Genomic DNA, 14,786 nt, shown 5'->3' on the forward strand with positions numbered 1-14,786 from the left:
AGCTATGCTAAGCTAAAACCTTTCTGGAAGATGGTGAACACAACTATAAACAATATAACGGGCTATGCTATTCCTAATAACTGCGTTGTAAATGTACCTGGGAAAAATGTAACATGCTGTACAAATAAAAGACAGGTATCTGATTAAAATTCTACTGATAGCAAGCAAAAAAAAGCTCTAACCAGTAACTGGTACAATGTTGAATCCCCAGAGAAAGAGCACTGGTTTGAGATCATCCAAAACATCTACACTACCGGTCAAAAGTTTTCGAACACCACTTTTTCCCCTTTTTTACTGAAAGGTATTCAGTTTATTGTGTCATTGCACTCTGAAATGAAAGCATAGAACAAATAAGAAATTTGAGTTGAAAAATAAATCATGGAATCCATGAACAATACTGTTCATCTGATGCTCATGAGGGTCTGGTACCACAGTGTGTTTCAACATTGCTTTTATGCAGACAGAGGGGGTTGTAAGTTGGAACACCAGTAGGAATTAGTAGCACCAGATTTCAAAGCTGATTCAACCTTCATTGCTGCAGAACAGCTTTAAATTGTGAACTCACTTTGTGTTCCCTGAAAAAGGGAACACAATTTATATAATTCTGAAATGTACATTATTTTTCTGTTTTGGGTAACCAAACCTTTTTTTAACCTCTGGCTGTTCAGTACTTACCTTTGTGCCATTTCAAGCTATTAATTGGACTTACACGACTTGAATTGCAATAAATAACTGGAAAAAATTAGGGCGTTCTAAAACTTTTGATGGATAGTGTATATGATGGAAAAGTTGACTTACCAACTAAAGCTTAAAGGTCGTGAAAAGAACTGGCAGAAGTGGACTGTTTACAAAGAAGCGATGACAGCAATTAACTGGATCACTTGAGAATACGCCCATAAATGCCCCTGAAAATGTTTACCCTTTGTTAACTTATTGTTTTTGTTTTGTTTATTTTTTGGTATTTTTTTATTTTTATTTTTAAATTAAATTTTTGTTGTTGTTGTTTCCTTTTCTAACATTTATAAGTCGTTTGTATGTTATTCATTGCAAAAAAACAAAAAAAAAACAAAGTAAAAAAAAAAGAAACAGTATTAGTAGATGTTATGGAACCAGAGAGGGCAGTAAAGGCAGAGCAGGTAAAGGTTCAGGTTCAGGGTAGAGGTAGTATTAGTGCAGCTATTAGTAGGAGGTGCAGATATGTTGTGACACTGGTGTAAAGTGGACTATGAGATACTACACCAGTGCAATGACACTGGTTTCTAAAGCCAGTTTTATCTCACTTTAAACCAGGTCAACATACAGCCAGTCTGATGCAGATCAAAGAGGTAGACAAACTCCATATTGATTCCTGCCTCGTGATATAAAGCTGATGGCTGCACTGCAGAGGGATTTAACTAAAACCCAACCTTGCAACGGTTATGGGTGCAAAAATCAAAGTGAGCACTAACACTTTGGCAGAATTGAAACAGACCCAGCAGTGTCTGCACTTCCTGTGAGTCCTCATGAAAATAAAGCAGGATGGAGCTGCTTCTGTCCTCTATAGCTGCTCTGTCTGCTTTACTGCTGTTTCTGTCTGGGTTGAGGGTAAATATCACCCTTTCTCTTCTGTAAAGGACCTGTATAGCCCCCGCTGTCACAGGTGGGCAAGGCCCTCATTTACCAACCTTATGTGAAAACAGGTGCAAATGTGAGTGCACATTGTGTCGTACGACAGGACCAATGTGGCACTTAAGAAACATTCGTATCTGAACAATCCCAGCGCACTAATGGTCGGGTGTTGATAAATGCCGTGGCTGAATTTGATCGTCATTAACATGTTACGCCCTCAAATATTCCTGGTACAGCGGCCCCGCCCACTGAGGTCAAACAATCAATGGCAAGGAAATAAACGTTTCAGAGATTAATATCAACACAGGTGAAGTGAAGAAAAACAAAGATGTGCTTTTCGGTAGTGTGAAAACTGGAATTTAAGGAGCTGATTTAAATGCTCTGGAAGAAAATAACTGAGGAAGTGAACAGTGTTTCTGTATCGGAGTGGACTCAGGCTGAGGGTTGAATTAAATTCTCAATAACTGAAAATGATGGTTTAAATTACATTTTTCTCATCCACAGCCTAATAGTGCAAATTCCTGCTATTTGATCACGACAATTCTTTACATTTAGACTAGTTAGGCTGACGAGCGTGCGCCAGTGGACCCCTTTTCCCCCCTCCCCTGCCGTGTGCACGCAGCGCTGCACAGCGGCCAAACCTCACATCAAGGCAGATAGCCTGGAGAGACACAGAAATATGACTTTTATTGGCCTCAGTTTTCCGCACGCTGGAAGCAATAAAATAAATATGAAAAGAAATGAAGGAATCCTGCTGACACTGGTTCAGCTTTGGCACCTCACGCAGCGCTGATATTACATCAGACATCGCTCCATTCACCAATGAAATGTTATGCAAAACAGGTTAAAATAACGTCACACATCCTCTGTACACATACAGCAGCCTTCCAATGCTGGTCCAACACAGCCGAAGCAGATCTGAACGTACGAACAGTTAATAAATGAGGTCCCAGGTGTATAAGATGCTTCCCTATGGGAGAGGAATGTGGGATCTGAGGGTGCACACAATTAGACCTGATCAATAAAGCATCTGATTAGTGATTGGTATGACCTGCTGAAGGCACCACAAGCAAAGGAAAGTGCACACCATCATGAGAGAGATGAAGAAGGATGCAATCTTTAAAGTTAGACCTTTTCTGTGTAGTGTAGAAAAGACAAATGATGTAAAACCTATTTTAGAGGCCAAGGAAGAACCAGATGTTTAATGTTAGATGTGCTGCCTTTCCGGTTATTTGCTACATTATTCTGCAGTATTACTCATCAAACCATATTTAAGTTGATCTTCAACAGAGCGTTGCATCTACAAACCGCATTACACTGTCATAGTTTATTTTTGTCCCTTTACATCTAGAGAATGAATATCATTTTAGTATTTTTACATCCTTTGTTTTTGGTTTAGGTAATTCCCCAAGTTTAAATATTAGATATGTGATGGGGTGTCAGGAAAGGTTGTTTTATTGGGTGTGGAAGCATTCATCAACACTGGTTCAGGACTCAAACACTAATTCCCTAAATTTAGCTGTAAATATGTTTTAACATTGTGCACTTTAGGGTTGTGCTTACTTCGTCTGATGTAAACACTGCAGGCTGAAGATGTTTTGTGTATCAGCAGCAGGCAATAAATATGTCATCTGTGCTGCTTGGTTGAAAAGGTTTGTCGTGTGCATCATCGTGTTTGTTTTAGAGCTGTTTATAGTTCTATCCAGTGCTGTTACCTCACTCATGTCAGAGATTTAAAGCCACAAGAGCGTCGTGTCAGATTATCCGTAATCCAACAATGGAGGAAAAAATGCATGATGGGAAAGATCCCACCACCGTATTTTATGTAACAAGTCATTAGGATCGAGCTTTGGTACTTTGTTTTCTCTAGAACAACTTAACTGTGAACCCTGTACACACACACACACACACACACACACACACACACACACACACACACACACCTCCTACAGTCTGATCTCCATGTTTATTCAGTTTCCATATATACAGTATATGTTATTTAAAGTGATATTTTGTTTGTGTGTGTCCAGGACTTGAACAAACGCCTGTCGTTACCCGCCGACATCAGGATACCAGATGGTTACCTGGAGAAGCTGCAGCTGAGCCCCACATTTGATCAGCCGCTGAGCCGCCGCTCCCGCAGAGCATCCCTGGTGAGAGCACGAGGAGGGATTCCATTCAAATACCTGTGCACACATGAACCAATGAGTCCACAGCAAGACCAGAATAACTAAACCCCTTCATACTCAAATACAAATGTATTTGAGTATGAAGTAGTGCTGTTGATTGATTCTGGTCCAACTCTCAACATTTTAATTAAAGTATTTGATTATATATTGGGCGTATTTAGTTGTAAATAGTGACTGCCTTCTTTGGGTTGAAACCAGGCTATTATAATTGATTTTTGCTATTGGCTGAGAACAAGATCATGTGATGTTTTGGGACCATCTTGCATCACAAACACAAGTACTGTTAGCCCCGCCCCTTTTATAAAAACTAGCACCTGTGGGCTCTACAATATGTGATGAGTAGGTTGGATTGAGAGAAGAGTGAATAGAGAGCTACAGTATATTGAGTAATGAGTTGCTAGTTAGCATAGCATAGCATAGAGTGTTCATTGGAGATTTTATAGTACAGACTGGGCATGTCTTATCTGCTCCAAGAGCCCCGCCCATAATCAAGATGTTTTTTTTAATTTCCCTCCTCGTGGCAGGTCAGGAGAAAGCAGGGGTTTAGTTTAGTTTTGTGTTTTCTAACTCGAGGTATTTGTCAGATGTAACGCGGTATCAACAGCAGCCTAACGCTCTAGTTCATTAGCACAGAAACTAGCTACGCTAACAGAAGGTGGTCACCACTTACAGTGGAACTGAAACATTTATTCTAAGACCTTCACGTCACACCTCATGCCTAATCCTTTACATTGGTTTTAAAAACTGAGATGAAACTGTTGAATAATATTTAAAATACTTCCTACCATAAACACATGGAACTGTATCAGACCCTGCAGCGGTGTAGAGAGTAACGTATGAAACGCTTCATCTCTTCTGCTTCTGTAAACAAACATCCCTGCCCCGCTGTCAGCAGTAATTAGTGATTAATTACTTTACTGTGATGTGACTGATGCATTCGTCAGGCTTGTCACTGCTAATAAAGATGTAAATATGTGTCTGTTTTTCATTCTGGTTTGCAGTCAGAGATTGGTTTTGGGAAGCTGGAGACATACGTCAAGCTGGACAAACTGGGCGAGGTATGTGTCGACCTTGACTGATTTTTGTATCGTATTCCAGGTGCTAATGTTCCCACATGAGCAATGATGAAGAAAGCTTTTACCTGGTTTATTTTTAACTAACCCTCCTCCGTGTGTGTGTGTGTGTGTGTGTGTGTGTGTGTGTGTGTGTGTGTGTGTGTGTGTGTGTGTGTGTGGTGTGTGTGTGTGTTGTGTGTGTGTGTGTGTGTGTGTGTGTGTGTGTGTGTGTGTGTGTGTGTGTGTGTGTGTGTGTGTGTGTGTGTGTGTGTGTGTGTGTGTGTGTGTGTGTGTGTGTGTGTGTGTGTGTTGCTCTGCAGGGCACGTACGCCACAGTCTTTAAAGGCAGGAGTAAACTCACTGAGAATCTGGTGGCCCTGAAGGAGATCCGACTGGAGCACGAAGAGGGGGCTCCATGCACGGCGATTCGAGAGGGTACGAAGGTTCATATAATTCACTGCTAGAATTCCCTCGGCACATTTCAGAGTTTCAGCCAATCAAACTTCAGTAAAAAATGGTGATGTTAATGAACTCGAGTTGGCCAGACTAGTAAAGTCACAGCTTTATAACCTAGAACGGGTGAACAAACGTTTTACATTGAAAGGCCAAAATGATTCACAATGGAGAGCCGTGGGCCAAAACTAAACATTCATGTTCCAGTGCATGAAATGAAATAAGACAATAACATAACTGTGAAAAATAAACACTTGAAATAGTTTTGAAATTGAAGAACACTTTTCTTACACTCTTTACAATTTTTGTGTTTCATGGCATAAAAGTATGAAACATCTAAAAGTCTTCAATGACGTTTAGTGCAATACAAATTCAACAAAATGGAACACAACATACCACACCTACACAATTAAAACACTACATTTTCCCCTGCCTGGAAAAATTCTTAAAAACTCGAGAAAAACAATGTAATAGGACCTCAGCTTTATTAATAATAATAATAATAATAATAATAGATCAGTTTTATATAGCGCTTTTCAAAGAAAACTCTACAGGAAGCTTTAGATTTTTTCTCATAAATCACTGTACTGCATTACATATTTTTTACATTTTAAAAATTATCAAAAAAAAAAAACATATCAAACATGGGTAGTGTGTCGAAACTAATCACTCGCAGCCCTCAAATTGGATAGCCATGACCTAGAAAATAACTTTTACCATTTGGTTTAGTCCAAATAAGTGAAAGTACACATTACAAATTTAGCTGTTGCATTAAAATGCTTTTCCCAATTTAAAAATGAAGGCTGATTGTGGCGTATATGTCCATTTTTATGCCTGCAGTGCCATCTAATTTGGTGTTTTCTTTGTAAATTGGTCTAATTTTAAGCACTCTCCAAAACAAATAGAATGACAACAAAAAAATAAATAAATAAATCCCACACAAATTCAAAACAGAAAAACCGTGTTTTTTCCAGTAATAATCCTCAGATCAGTCAATATTCTGAATTCTGTCATGAATGTTGATTATGTGGCTGTGAACAGTTAACACCCAATGATAATAACTGGCTTGACACATTAATAATGTTTTGCTGTCCTCTGCTGGTCAGGTCTGGGCTTTGGTTTTAAGTTATATCTCACTTTCATTAAAACAATGCGACCCCCAGTGGACAAAGTAGGAATAGCAACATCGAATGCTGGTAGTTTTCTTTCCCCCTCTGACACAAAGGATTGTTTATATAACTATAATAAATAGTATATGAATAAATTCTAAAATGAATGTAAGTGAGTAATCCTCTCTTCCTTTCGCCCAGTGTCTCTACTGAAGGACCTGAAACACGCCAACATCGTGACGCTGCACGACATCATTCACACGGAGAAGTCGCTCACACTCGTGTTTGAGTATCTGGTGAGCTAACGTCTGTCTGTAACTGTCAGTCAGTAGGTCGTCAGTAGGTTGTCTGCTCTAACACCCGCCCCTCCCCCTCCTGCTGCAGGACAAAGACCTGAAGCAGTACATGGATGACTGTGGAAACATCCTGAGCATGTACAATGTCAAGGTGAGTGTGGAGCATGTTCATCAGCTGTCAGCAGCAGGGTTAGCTCAGTGTGTGCGCCCCCTGATGGTGCAGATCAAAGATGTGGACCAGGGGTCACCAACATGGTGACCGCGGGCATAAGGTGGACCATGTGAGGTGCCCTCAGGCCTGTTCTTTAGCTCTCGTCAACAATGAGCTCCGTCTAAAATCTGATTTATTTGCCAGGCTTCAAAACGTCAATAGTTAGTGCCTTAGTAGGAGAGCTGCACAGTTTTTTGGTTGCCACGATTAAATTAACCTGATGGGCGGCAATATTTACACTAGAAATACAGGCTCTGCACTTTGTAATAGTGTATTTATTCAGTTAGCCTTTGGTACATTTTAAATTCTTGGCTTCATTTTATTTTTTAATCATAATTTAAAGCGTCATTGTGCACTGTAAACTGTACACATTGTTTGTTTTAATGTAGTGTAATAAAAACACAGATTTATTTCCTTATATGATAGATAATTGTGAATAAAATCGTGATTACAAAATTGATGAAAATAATCGTGATTAGAATTTTGGCCACAATCGTGCAGCTCTACTTAGTACAGTTACATACTGCTGCACATTATACGTTTTTGTATTCAATTAACCTTCTTTAAATGTTATTTTCACTAAAACATTGTGACAAATGTTTTTAGGTGTTAATAAGATATGTTTTTAAAATAAAATGCAGAGTGGATCTTTGTACAATTTAACCATTACGTAATTTTTTTCAAACACGTTGAGCCTACGTATTTTACAATTATTTAAAGTTGTTAGTGAAATAGGAACAAAAGGATTTTTTGTGAAACGTAATGAAAATGAAACAATTGCATAAATTAGGAGAAATGAAGTGTTGCATTTTGAAAATCTGAAGTGAAAACGTAGTATTTAATAAGTGCTTTTTAAACTGCTAGCCCTTCGGACTATTCACTAGCTTTGAAGTAGCTCACAGTTTCAGAAAGGTTGGTGACCCCTGATGTGGACTCTTATCTGCTTAAAACTTTGGCTTCATTCCTAAAAAAAGACGAGAACCCACTGGTATTTGTTACAGTTGTTGAGGGATGTTTTTCAGTATGAAACATAATCTGATGCATTGTACAGGGTCCCCACGGTCATGAAATTCCTGGACGAGTAAAGGAATTTATAAAACCGATTTTTCCAGTCTTAAAAAGTCATGGAATATTTGAACTATTTTGGAAAAGTTTTGGAAATAATGCCCATTTTATTTCGTTGTTTTGAAATATGATAGACCCCAAAGATGTTAAGTATTCATCTCAAAGTGAAAAATACCGGCAGCATAAATGAGCGGGAATCACGAAATCTCACAAATTCACGCAAATTCATCCTCCGCCTCATTTATGAAACTGTGCGTGGGTAAGATCACTTCAGCTGGTGCTTGGCGCTTCAGAACTAAGTCATGGAAATTTGGTAAAACATTTTGGGAAAGTTTTGAAAAATCATCAGTCAGCTAATGTAAATGATCAGTTTTTAAAAGCACTTGTTTAAACAAATATTCGAATCATTTAAAATAGTGCTTCTATCTAATATTATATATCATATGTAATATGTTTCTTTTCTCCTGCAGATCTTTCTGTATCAAATCCTACGAGGCCTGGCTTACTGTCACCGACGGAAAGTTCTCCACAGAGACCTGAAGCCTCAGAATCTGCTGATCAACGACAGAGGGGAGCTCAAACTGGCTGATTTTGGTACGCCACATAAAGTCATCCCGTTAAATATTTCTTATAAGTCCTCATATTCACTGACTGGCTTTAACTCCAGTGAGTTAAGGAAAAGAAATACAGAGTAGCATCTAAAACATGGAGGACAGGATCTCTGTAGGACCAGACATGGAGTTGTATATTCTGCCTGTGCAGGTCTGGCTAGGGCCAAGTCTGTACCCACTAAGACGTACTCCAACGAGGTGGTGACACTGTGGTATCGGCCGCCCGACGTGCTGCTGGGCTCCTCTGAGTACTCCACCCAGATAGACATGTGGTGAGGCACACACACACACACACACACACACACACTTTTACTTTACTTTACTAAAAATATAGATATTTCTGTTGGAAGGTACTGTGGTTAAAGATGACGCTCACTACTCTACGTTGCCAGATAAAGCTGGTGTTCCCATTTGGAAATCATGTCTCTTACATACAAGAAAATGATCTTAAAATAAGTACAAATGTTAGATATATGTGTAAAATAGTGAATCACAGATGCTCTGCCTCACTGTCCTGTCAGGGGCGTGGGCTGTATCTTCTATGAGATGGCTGCTGGCAGACCACTGTTCCCAGGATCCACCGTGGAGGACGAGCTGCACCTCATCTTCAGGCTGCTGGGTCAGTGCTGCCCCCTGCTGGCTCATTCTGTTGGCCCCTCTCACTTCTGGTGTAGCGTTGGTGGTGCTCAGTTTGCATGTTCTCCTCAGGGACCCCCACTGAGGAAAGCTGGCCTGGAATCTCCTCCATCGATGAGTTCAAGACCCACAAGTTCCCCAAGTACAAGGCACAGCCCCTCATTAACCATGCACCCAGGTATGGACACGCACGCACACACACACACACACACGGAAGAATTTTAGAAATAGTTTAGGTTTTTTTTTTTTACTGCATTTTATTTGAACAAGATTTCTATTTGACAAAGTGAAGTACAGTTTTATAAAGGGATCCTTTACTGTTTTTACAAATGTGGCCTAAAACCTTTGAAATGTCCTTATTAGAAGATCTATGCGTAAATGCAAATGGGACTACTTTATCACTTTCGAGCATGTGTGCCGCCATGTTGAAATGATGTCATTGATGACGCGAATCGCCCGTTTCAGTTATTGAGTTCTATAGGAGGTGAAGCATTCAGGATCAATTGGCAGCTTTTTCAGTCAAAATGACGTCTCACAAAAAAGTTTTTTTTTTCAGTCATTTTTTTTAACCAATTACTAGACATTTCAGGTGACCCCATTTAAACTCCGGGCGTCCCCACATGAGGTCTCGACCCAAAGGTTGAAAAACAGTAGTTTATTGTGTCCAGAGAAGCCGGTTTAGAGGCATTTTGGTCGATTTACTGAAGTAAAGAATGTGTGTACTTTTGCCACCTCTGCTGACCGATGCTGGCTCAGCATCCTGGCCTTGCTCACTGGTTCTCTAATGATGGCGGAGGAGGAGAACGAGGAGGAGGAGGAGGAGGAGGTCTGTCTCTGTCCAATGAGACGCAGGTATCAGAGACAGGCTGAGGCGTAGCCGCTCGTTCTTAGAACCAGACTTTAATCTTTAGTGTGCAGCATCTGTCACATCCTGTGAGGACGTCCTGTGGAGTAGATCAGTGTGTTTCCTTCCTTAACACACACACACACACACACACACACACTGACCTCCGTGTCTCTCCCTCAGGTTGGATAGTGATGGGATTGAACTGCTGATGTCATTCCTTAAAGTAAGTGTGCATGAGTGATTGATTGATTTTTTTATTTTATTTTGAACATGAACACATCAGCTGTGTATCTACCAAATGACAGTAGTAATTAAAAAAAATTATAACTCAAACAAAGCAAAGAGAACAAATAATTACAAAATCCTGCTCGTGAAACCTGTACATGTTCAAAAAGGAGGAAGTATAAACTTATATGATCCTACTGCTGGTAATATCTAGTACTATATATATAATCTTCTTATAATATACACCTATTTAGACTTTAAATATACATATATGTATACACACAATTTATTGATATATATCTATATAATTACACAATTCATATGATCCACTATACATTAATTTGTCCGTATATACACAAGTATATACACACCTATTTACAATGTTATCCCTTTAACACTTGTGCTTTGAGAAAATAAACTGTGTGCGTGTGCGTGTGTGTGTGTGTGTGCGCGTTACAGATGTTCATCTCACTGCGTTTGTCTTTCTTTCCTTTCAGTACGAATCCAAAAAGAGGATTTCTGCTGATGAAGCCATGAGGCAACCGTACTTCAGGAGCCTCGGCCCACGCGTGCACACACTGCCAGAGAGTGAGTACACACACACACACACACACACCTGTGTACTCTGAGCTGCACTCATCCTCTCTCTCTCTCTCTCTCTTTCTCTTAGACGTATCCATGTTCACACTAAAGGAGGTTCAGCTGCAGCGAGACCCTGGCTACAGGAACTCCTCCTACCCTGAATCAGGTGAGCTGCTCAGACACTTCACCTATATTTAAGACACATTTTTAACTGAGAAAATGCTCAATAATAAACAAAACAGACTGTGATTGAGTTTCATCTGAAGTCTCCGCCAGTTCACAGGTTTGCTCCTTATGTTAAAGAGAATATCCACTGTTTTAACACATTTGTCCTAAAACCTTCCAGGAACTGTATATTTATTAGAAGATGTTTTAATTAAAGTCTGTGATCAGCCATTCTGAATTGCTGCAAAGCATCATGGGTCGGTAACATGTAGTGGTACCACCTAATATCTTTGTAGTGAAGGCTCATTGAGTTTGCTTAGTTGATGTTGGTAATCAGGAGTAGAAAAGACAAAATATAGCAGATTCTTCCCTAAAAGCTGGAGGAGAAAGTGAAACAAAGTAGTGTAACTGTACATCTATAACTGACTTTATCAGCACTCCTATCATCAGTCATTACAGCCTTTATTTCATTCAACCTGTGTATGTTCCTAATCTGCCTCAGTGGCACAAAAATTACCACCTTAACTCCTATTTTCTCCCCTTCGTTCACTGTCAAACATCCATAAAGTACAGCCCATAAAGTACAGCCTTGCCTTCAGTAGTGTTTGACTGTAACACAGATGTTTATATAGACATGAAATACAATACTTTAGTTGGTTAGGATCCTGAAAAAGGAGCACAGGTCAGAAAATGGATGGATGGATGTTTTGGCTTGGAGCATCAATGGTGTTTTGCTGCCACCTGCTGTTCAGTTAGCTTTGTTTTTTACCTCTTCAGCTCCAGCCACTTTTCTACAAAAATCACATACCCATAACAACTAAAGTTTTTCTAAGCTTCTACATGACCTACATGGCTAATTTTTGTTAGATTGAAGGAGGACCCTTAGTGGTTACAGATGATGTGACATTTTGGAAATCTATGATACTGAGTGACAATAAATCATGTTTTAAATACATAAAAAAATTTGAAACTTCACATCAAATATAAAGCCAATTATCATTATTGAAGGCTATAAAAGCAGAAATATCAACTGTAGCAAGTTTGGTGTTCATAAACATTAGGCCAAAGATACACATGGTTCAGGCGGAAGCCCACTTTGTTACAACTGTGCCAAAGTTTTCCACAAGTGTGGGAACAAGTGGGTAACTGTAATATGTCAGTCAAATCGTAATGCTACTTATCCGTTCCACTCTTTGATGCCGTTACGCATGGGTGATATTCAGAATGATTGACATAGCGTTGGAAAGCTAGGAGTCTGTAGAAATTGGTGATATCAAACACATTGGGACCGGGATTTAGCCCTGGCCAATCAGAGCTGGATAATGGCCATTTTACGCATGAGCACTGATTACATAGAGTAACGTACTTCAGAGGATTATGGGAAACGTAGTGTGGTGGTGATAAAGTAGAAAAGTAACCATGAGCTTCTCCTCTGTGGCCGTCAGGTAACGGGAAGAGCAGAAGACAGAGCATGCTGTTTTAACCCTGTGCTCTCTAATGTTGGTGACGTTACTGTGGACCACCACCATCATCACCACCACCACCTCCAACACAAACCACCAGAGGACTCGCCGTTACTCGGCAGTAACAGTAACCCTCTCCTCCACCTGAAACAGAGACATTTCTATATATTGTACATCTATATTTATTGAGACGACAATGTGCTGCTAAACTCCAACTACTGTGTAGACTTCAAACTGACTCAGTCACTTTACTGGATCCATGCAATGTGTATAGATTTTTAATGTGTCTTTGAAGTGCTGGTGTGTCCTTAGTTTTTCCCTCTCCTACATGAAACTCTGCCTCAACGTGTGTGTGTGTGTGTGTGTGTGTGTGTGTGTGTGTGTGTGTGTGTGTGTGTGTGTGTGTGTGTGTGTGTGTGTGTGTGTGTGTGTGTGTGTGTGTGTGTGTGTGTGTGTGTCGCCGTCGTCTGAAGGTCCAATGAACAAATGCAGGGTTCCACTGATGAGGGCATTAGAGCACAGGATGAGACCTCTTCACTCTTTGTTCCCACCTTAATGTGATGCATAGAGTCTGTTACAGGGACAGGTTCCCAGTGTGATTCCTTTCCTCCATCACTGTGTTGGTATGAGGAAGCACAAAGCAGCAGGAGTGGATTCGACAGTGTTACAGGACAATTTACAAGTTTTCTATCATATTCCCCAAAAAATCATCCATGGAATTTTGTTCTTGGTGTTGGATTACTTTGCAGACACCCCCTCTCCTCCTCTCCTTCTTTTTCTTTTTTTTGTTTTTTTTCCAAAAGTAAAAAATTTAATTTTAAACAAATTGCTGTTTTGGTTTTTTATTCAATTTTTTTGTGTGAATGTAAACAGTTTTTATTTATTGTGTATTAAAAAAAAAAAAAAAAAAAAAAGCTTATCAAGTGAGATGCTGTAATGAGTGACTTCAGCATTTGAAAGGAATAAGGCTATTGGCTTAATCACACATATCAAAGTCATGGCCCGGGGGCCAAATCGGGTCCTCTGGAGCATCCAATTCGGCCCGCATGACTACAGGGAAAACATGAATCATTGTGTAAATGAAACTCAACACTCATGGTGCTTATATCGCATGATTGCAGTCATTTTTAATGTTAAACTGTTGAAAAACTTGTACCCAGTCCTTCAGTTTCCTGAAATTACAAGACCGCGTGTGTGTGGAGCGAATTTGTATGTATATGCTGAACGCACACAGAGCCAGTTAGAGAGAGGGTTGTGACAACGGAAGAGTTCCCAGAAGTTGTTGGGGGCTGTTCTCACTGGACTCTGAGGCTGATGGAGACTCTTCTTAGGAGGACGGACAGACGGAGTGGAGATAGTTCACGGTAAGAAGAGCGGACGAAGCGGTGTATCGGTCTGGTTCAGTAAAAAGTGAGCATAAAAAGCTGTAAATGGACTGAGATGTAGACGTGGGGCAGTGAGGAGGAGACTTCATGTAGTAAAGGAAACTTATTGGTTGAAACGCGGACATTTCCGTGCAACCTACCAGTACAGCAGCCCGCCCTTTTTTTTATAAGTATGTGTGTGAGAAACAATAAGCACCCCTGCACTAAGAAATGTTAAACGCTAACTAAATAGTTTTATTTGTACAAATTTGTGTCTTCTATCAGATTCTACCTAAACCGCTGCTCCAGCCAAAGTCTCACTCTGAACTGAGTTCAAAACTTGAGAGCCTTGTACTATAATGTACAGGGAAAGATTATAAACGCTGAAATTTTCACCACGCGTTTATAACCTAATGCCCACCTTATGTAAATAAGTAAAAAGCAAAACAAAAGCATGTGAGGAAGCGCGTGATGCTGTTACATTTCGCGCTCCATTGGCGCCACAGGCAGAATGAGAAGAATCTGGTGTAAAACCCACATGTTTTCTGTCTCTCTTCTCTGGTAGGATGTTTATGTACATGACATGTTTGTGTGTAATTAATTTTTCCCACTGTGTTTTTTCAAAGAAGGGATAGGGGATGCGCCGGGACATTTATTATCCATTTGTTTAAGTCCAGCAAACATTGGTGCAAACTTTATTTACCAATTTATAATGTGCATGTCCCTTAGAATTAAACCAGCGAAATCTGGTTTAATTCTGAAAACACACGCTATTTTACCTTGCACCCACACATATACCCCTTTATAATACTACAGAGTATGTACACCTTTGTACATCTAACCTTGCAACACTTGAACACTCTACTTAAGCTCCCACTATATGAATACATACATCCAACGGCCACTG

The 14,786-nt window shown here is 39.9% G+C and overlaps 1 protein-coding gene across 3 annotated transcripts in view; it reads left to right on the forward strand.

Annotated features, from left to right (window-relative positions):
• Positions 1–13,341, forward strand: part of LOC114464916 (cyclin-dependent kinase 17-like) — a 53,016-nt gene extending 39,675 nt beyond the window's left edge. For all 3 annotated transcript variants that reach the window (XM_028449583.1, XM_028449585.1, XM_028449584.1), the window contains 13 exons: positions 3,639–3,761; positions 4,799–4,855; positions 5,173–5,287; positions 6,616–6,710; positions 6,799–6,861; positions 8,457–8,580; positions 8,749–8,869; positions 9,119–9,216; positions 9,306–9,411; positions 10,261–10,303; positions 10,803–10,893; positions 10,976–11,053; positions 12,498–13,341. In XM_028449583.1, coding sequence (XP_028305384.1) covers positions 3,639–3,761; positions 4,799–4,855; positions 5,173–5,287; positions 6,616–6,710; positions 6,799–6,861; positions 8,457–8,580; positions 8,749–8,869; positions 9,119–9,216; positions 9,306–9,411; positions 10,261–10,303; positions 10,803–10,893; positions 10,976–11,053; positions 12,498–12,535 — 1,152 coding nt within the window. In that variant the 3' untranslated portion in view covers positions 12,536–13,341. The remainder of the gene's footprint in view (positions 1–3,638; positions 3,762–4,798; positions 4,856–5,172; positions 5,288–6,615; positions 6,711–6,798; positions 6,862–8,456; positions 8,581–8,748; positions 8,870–9,118; positions 9,217–9,305; positions 9,412–10,260; positions 10,304–10,802; positions 10,894–10,975; positions 11,054–12,497) is intronic.
• The last annotated feature ends 1,445 nt before the right edge of the window (positions 13,342–14,786 follow it).

This window comes from Gouania willdenowi, chromosome 6 (assembly GCF_900634775.1).
Source record: "Gouania willdenowi chromosome 6, fGouWil2.1, whole genome shotgun sequence".
In the NCBI taxonomy this organism is placed as follows: domain Eukaryota; kingdom Metazoa; phylum Chordata; class Actinopteri; order Blenniiformes; family Gobiesocidae; genus Gouania; species Gouania willdenowi.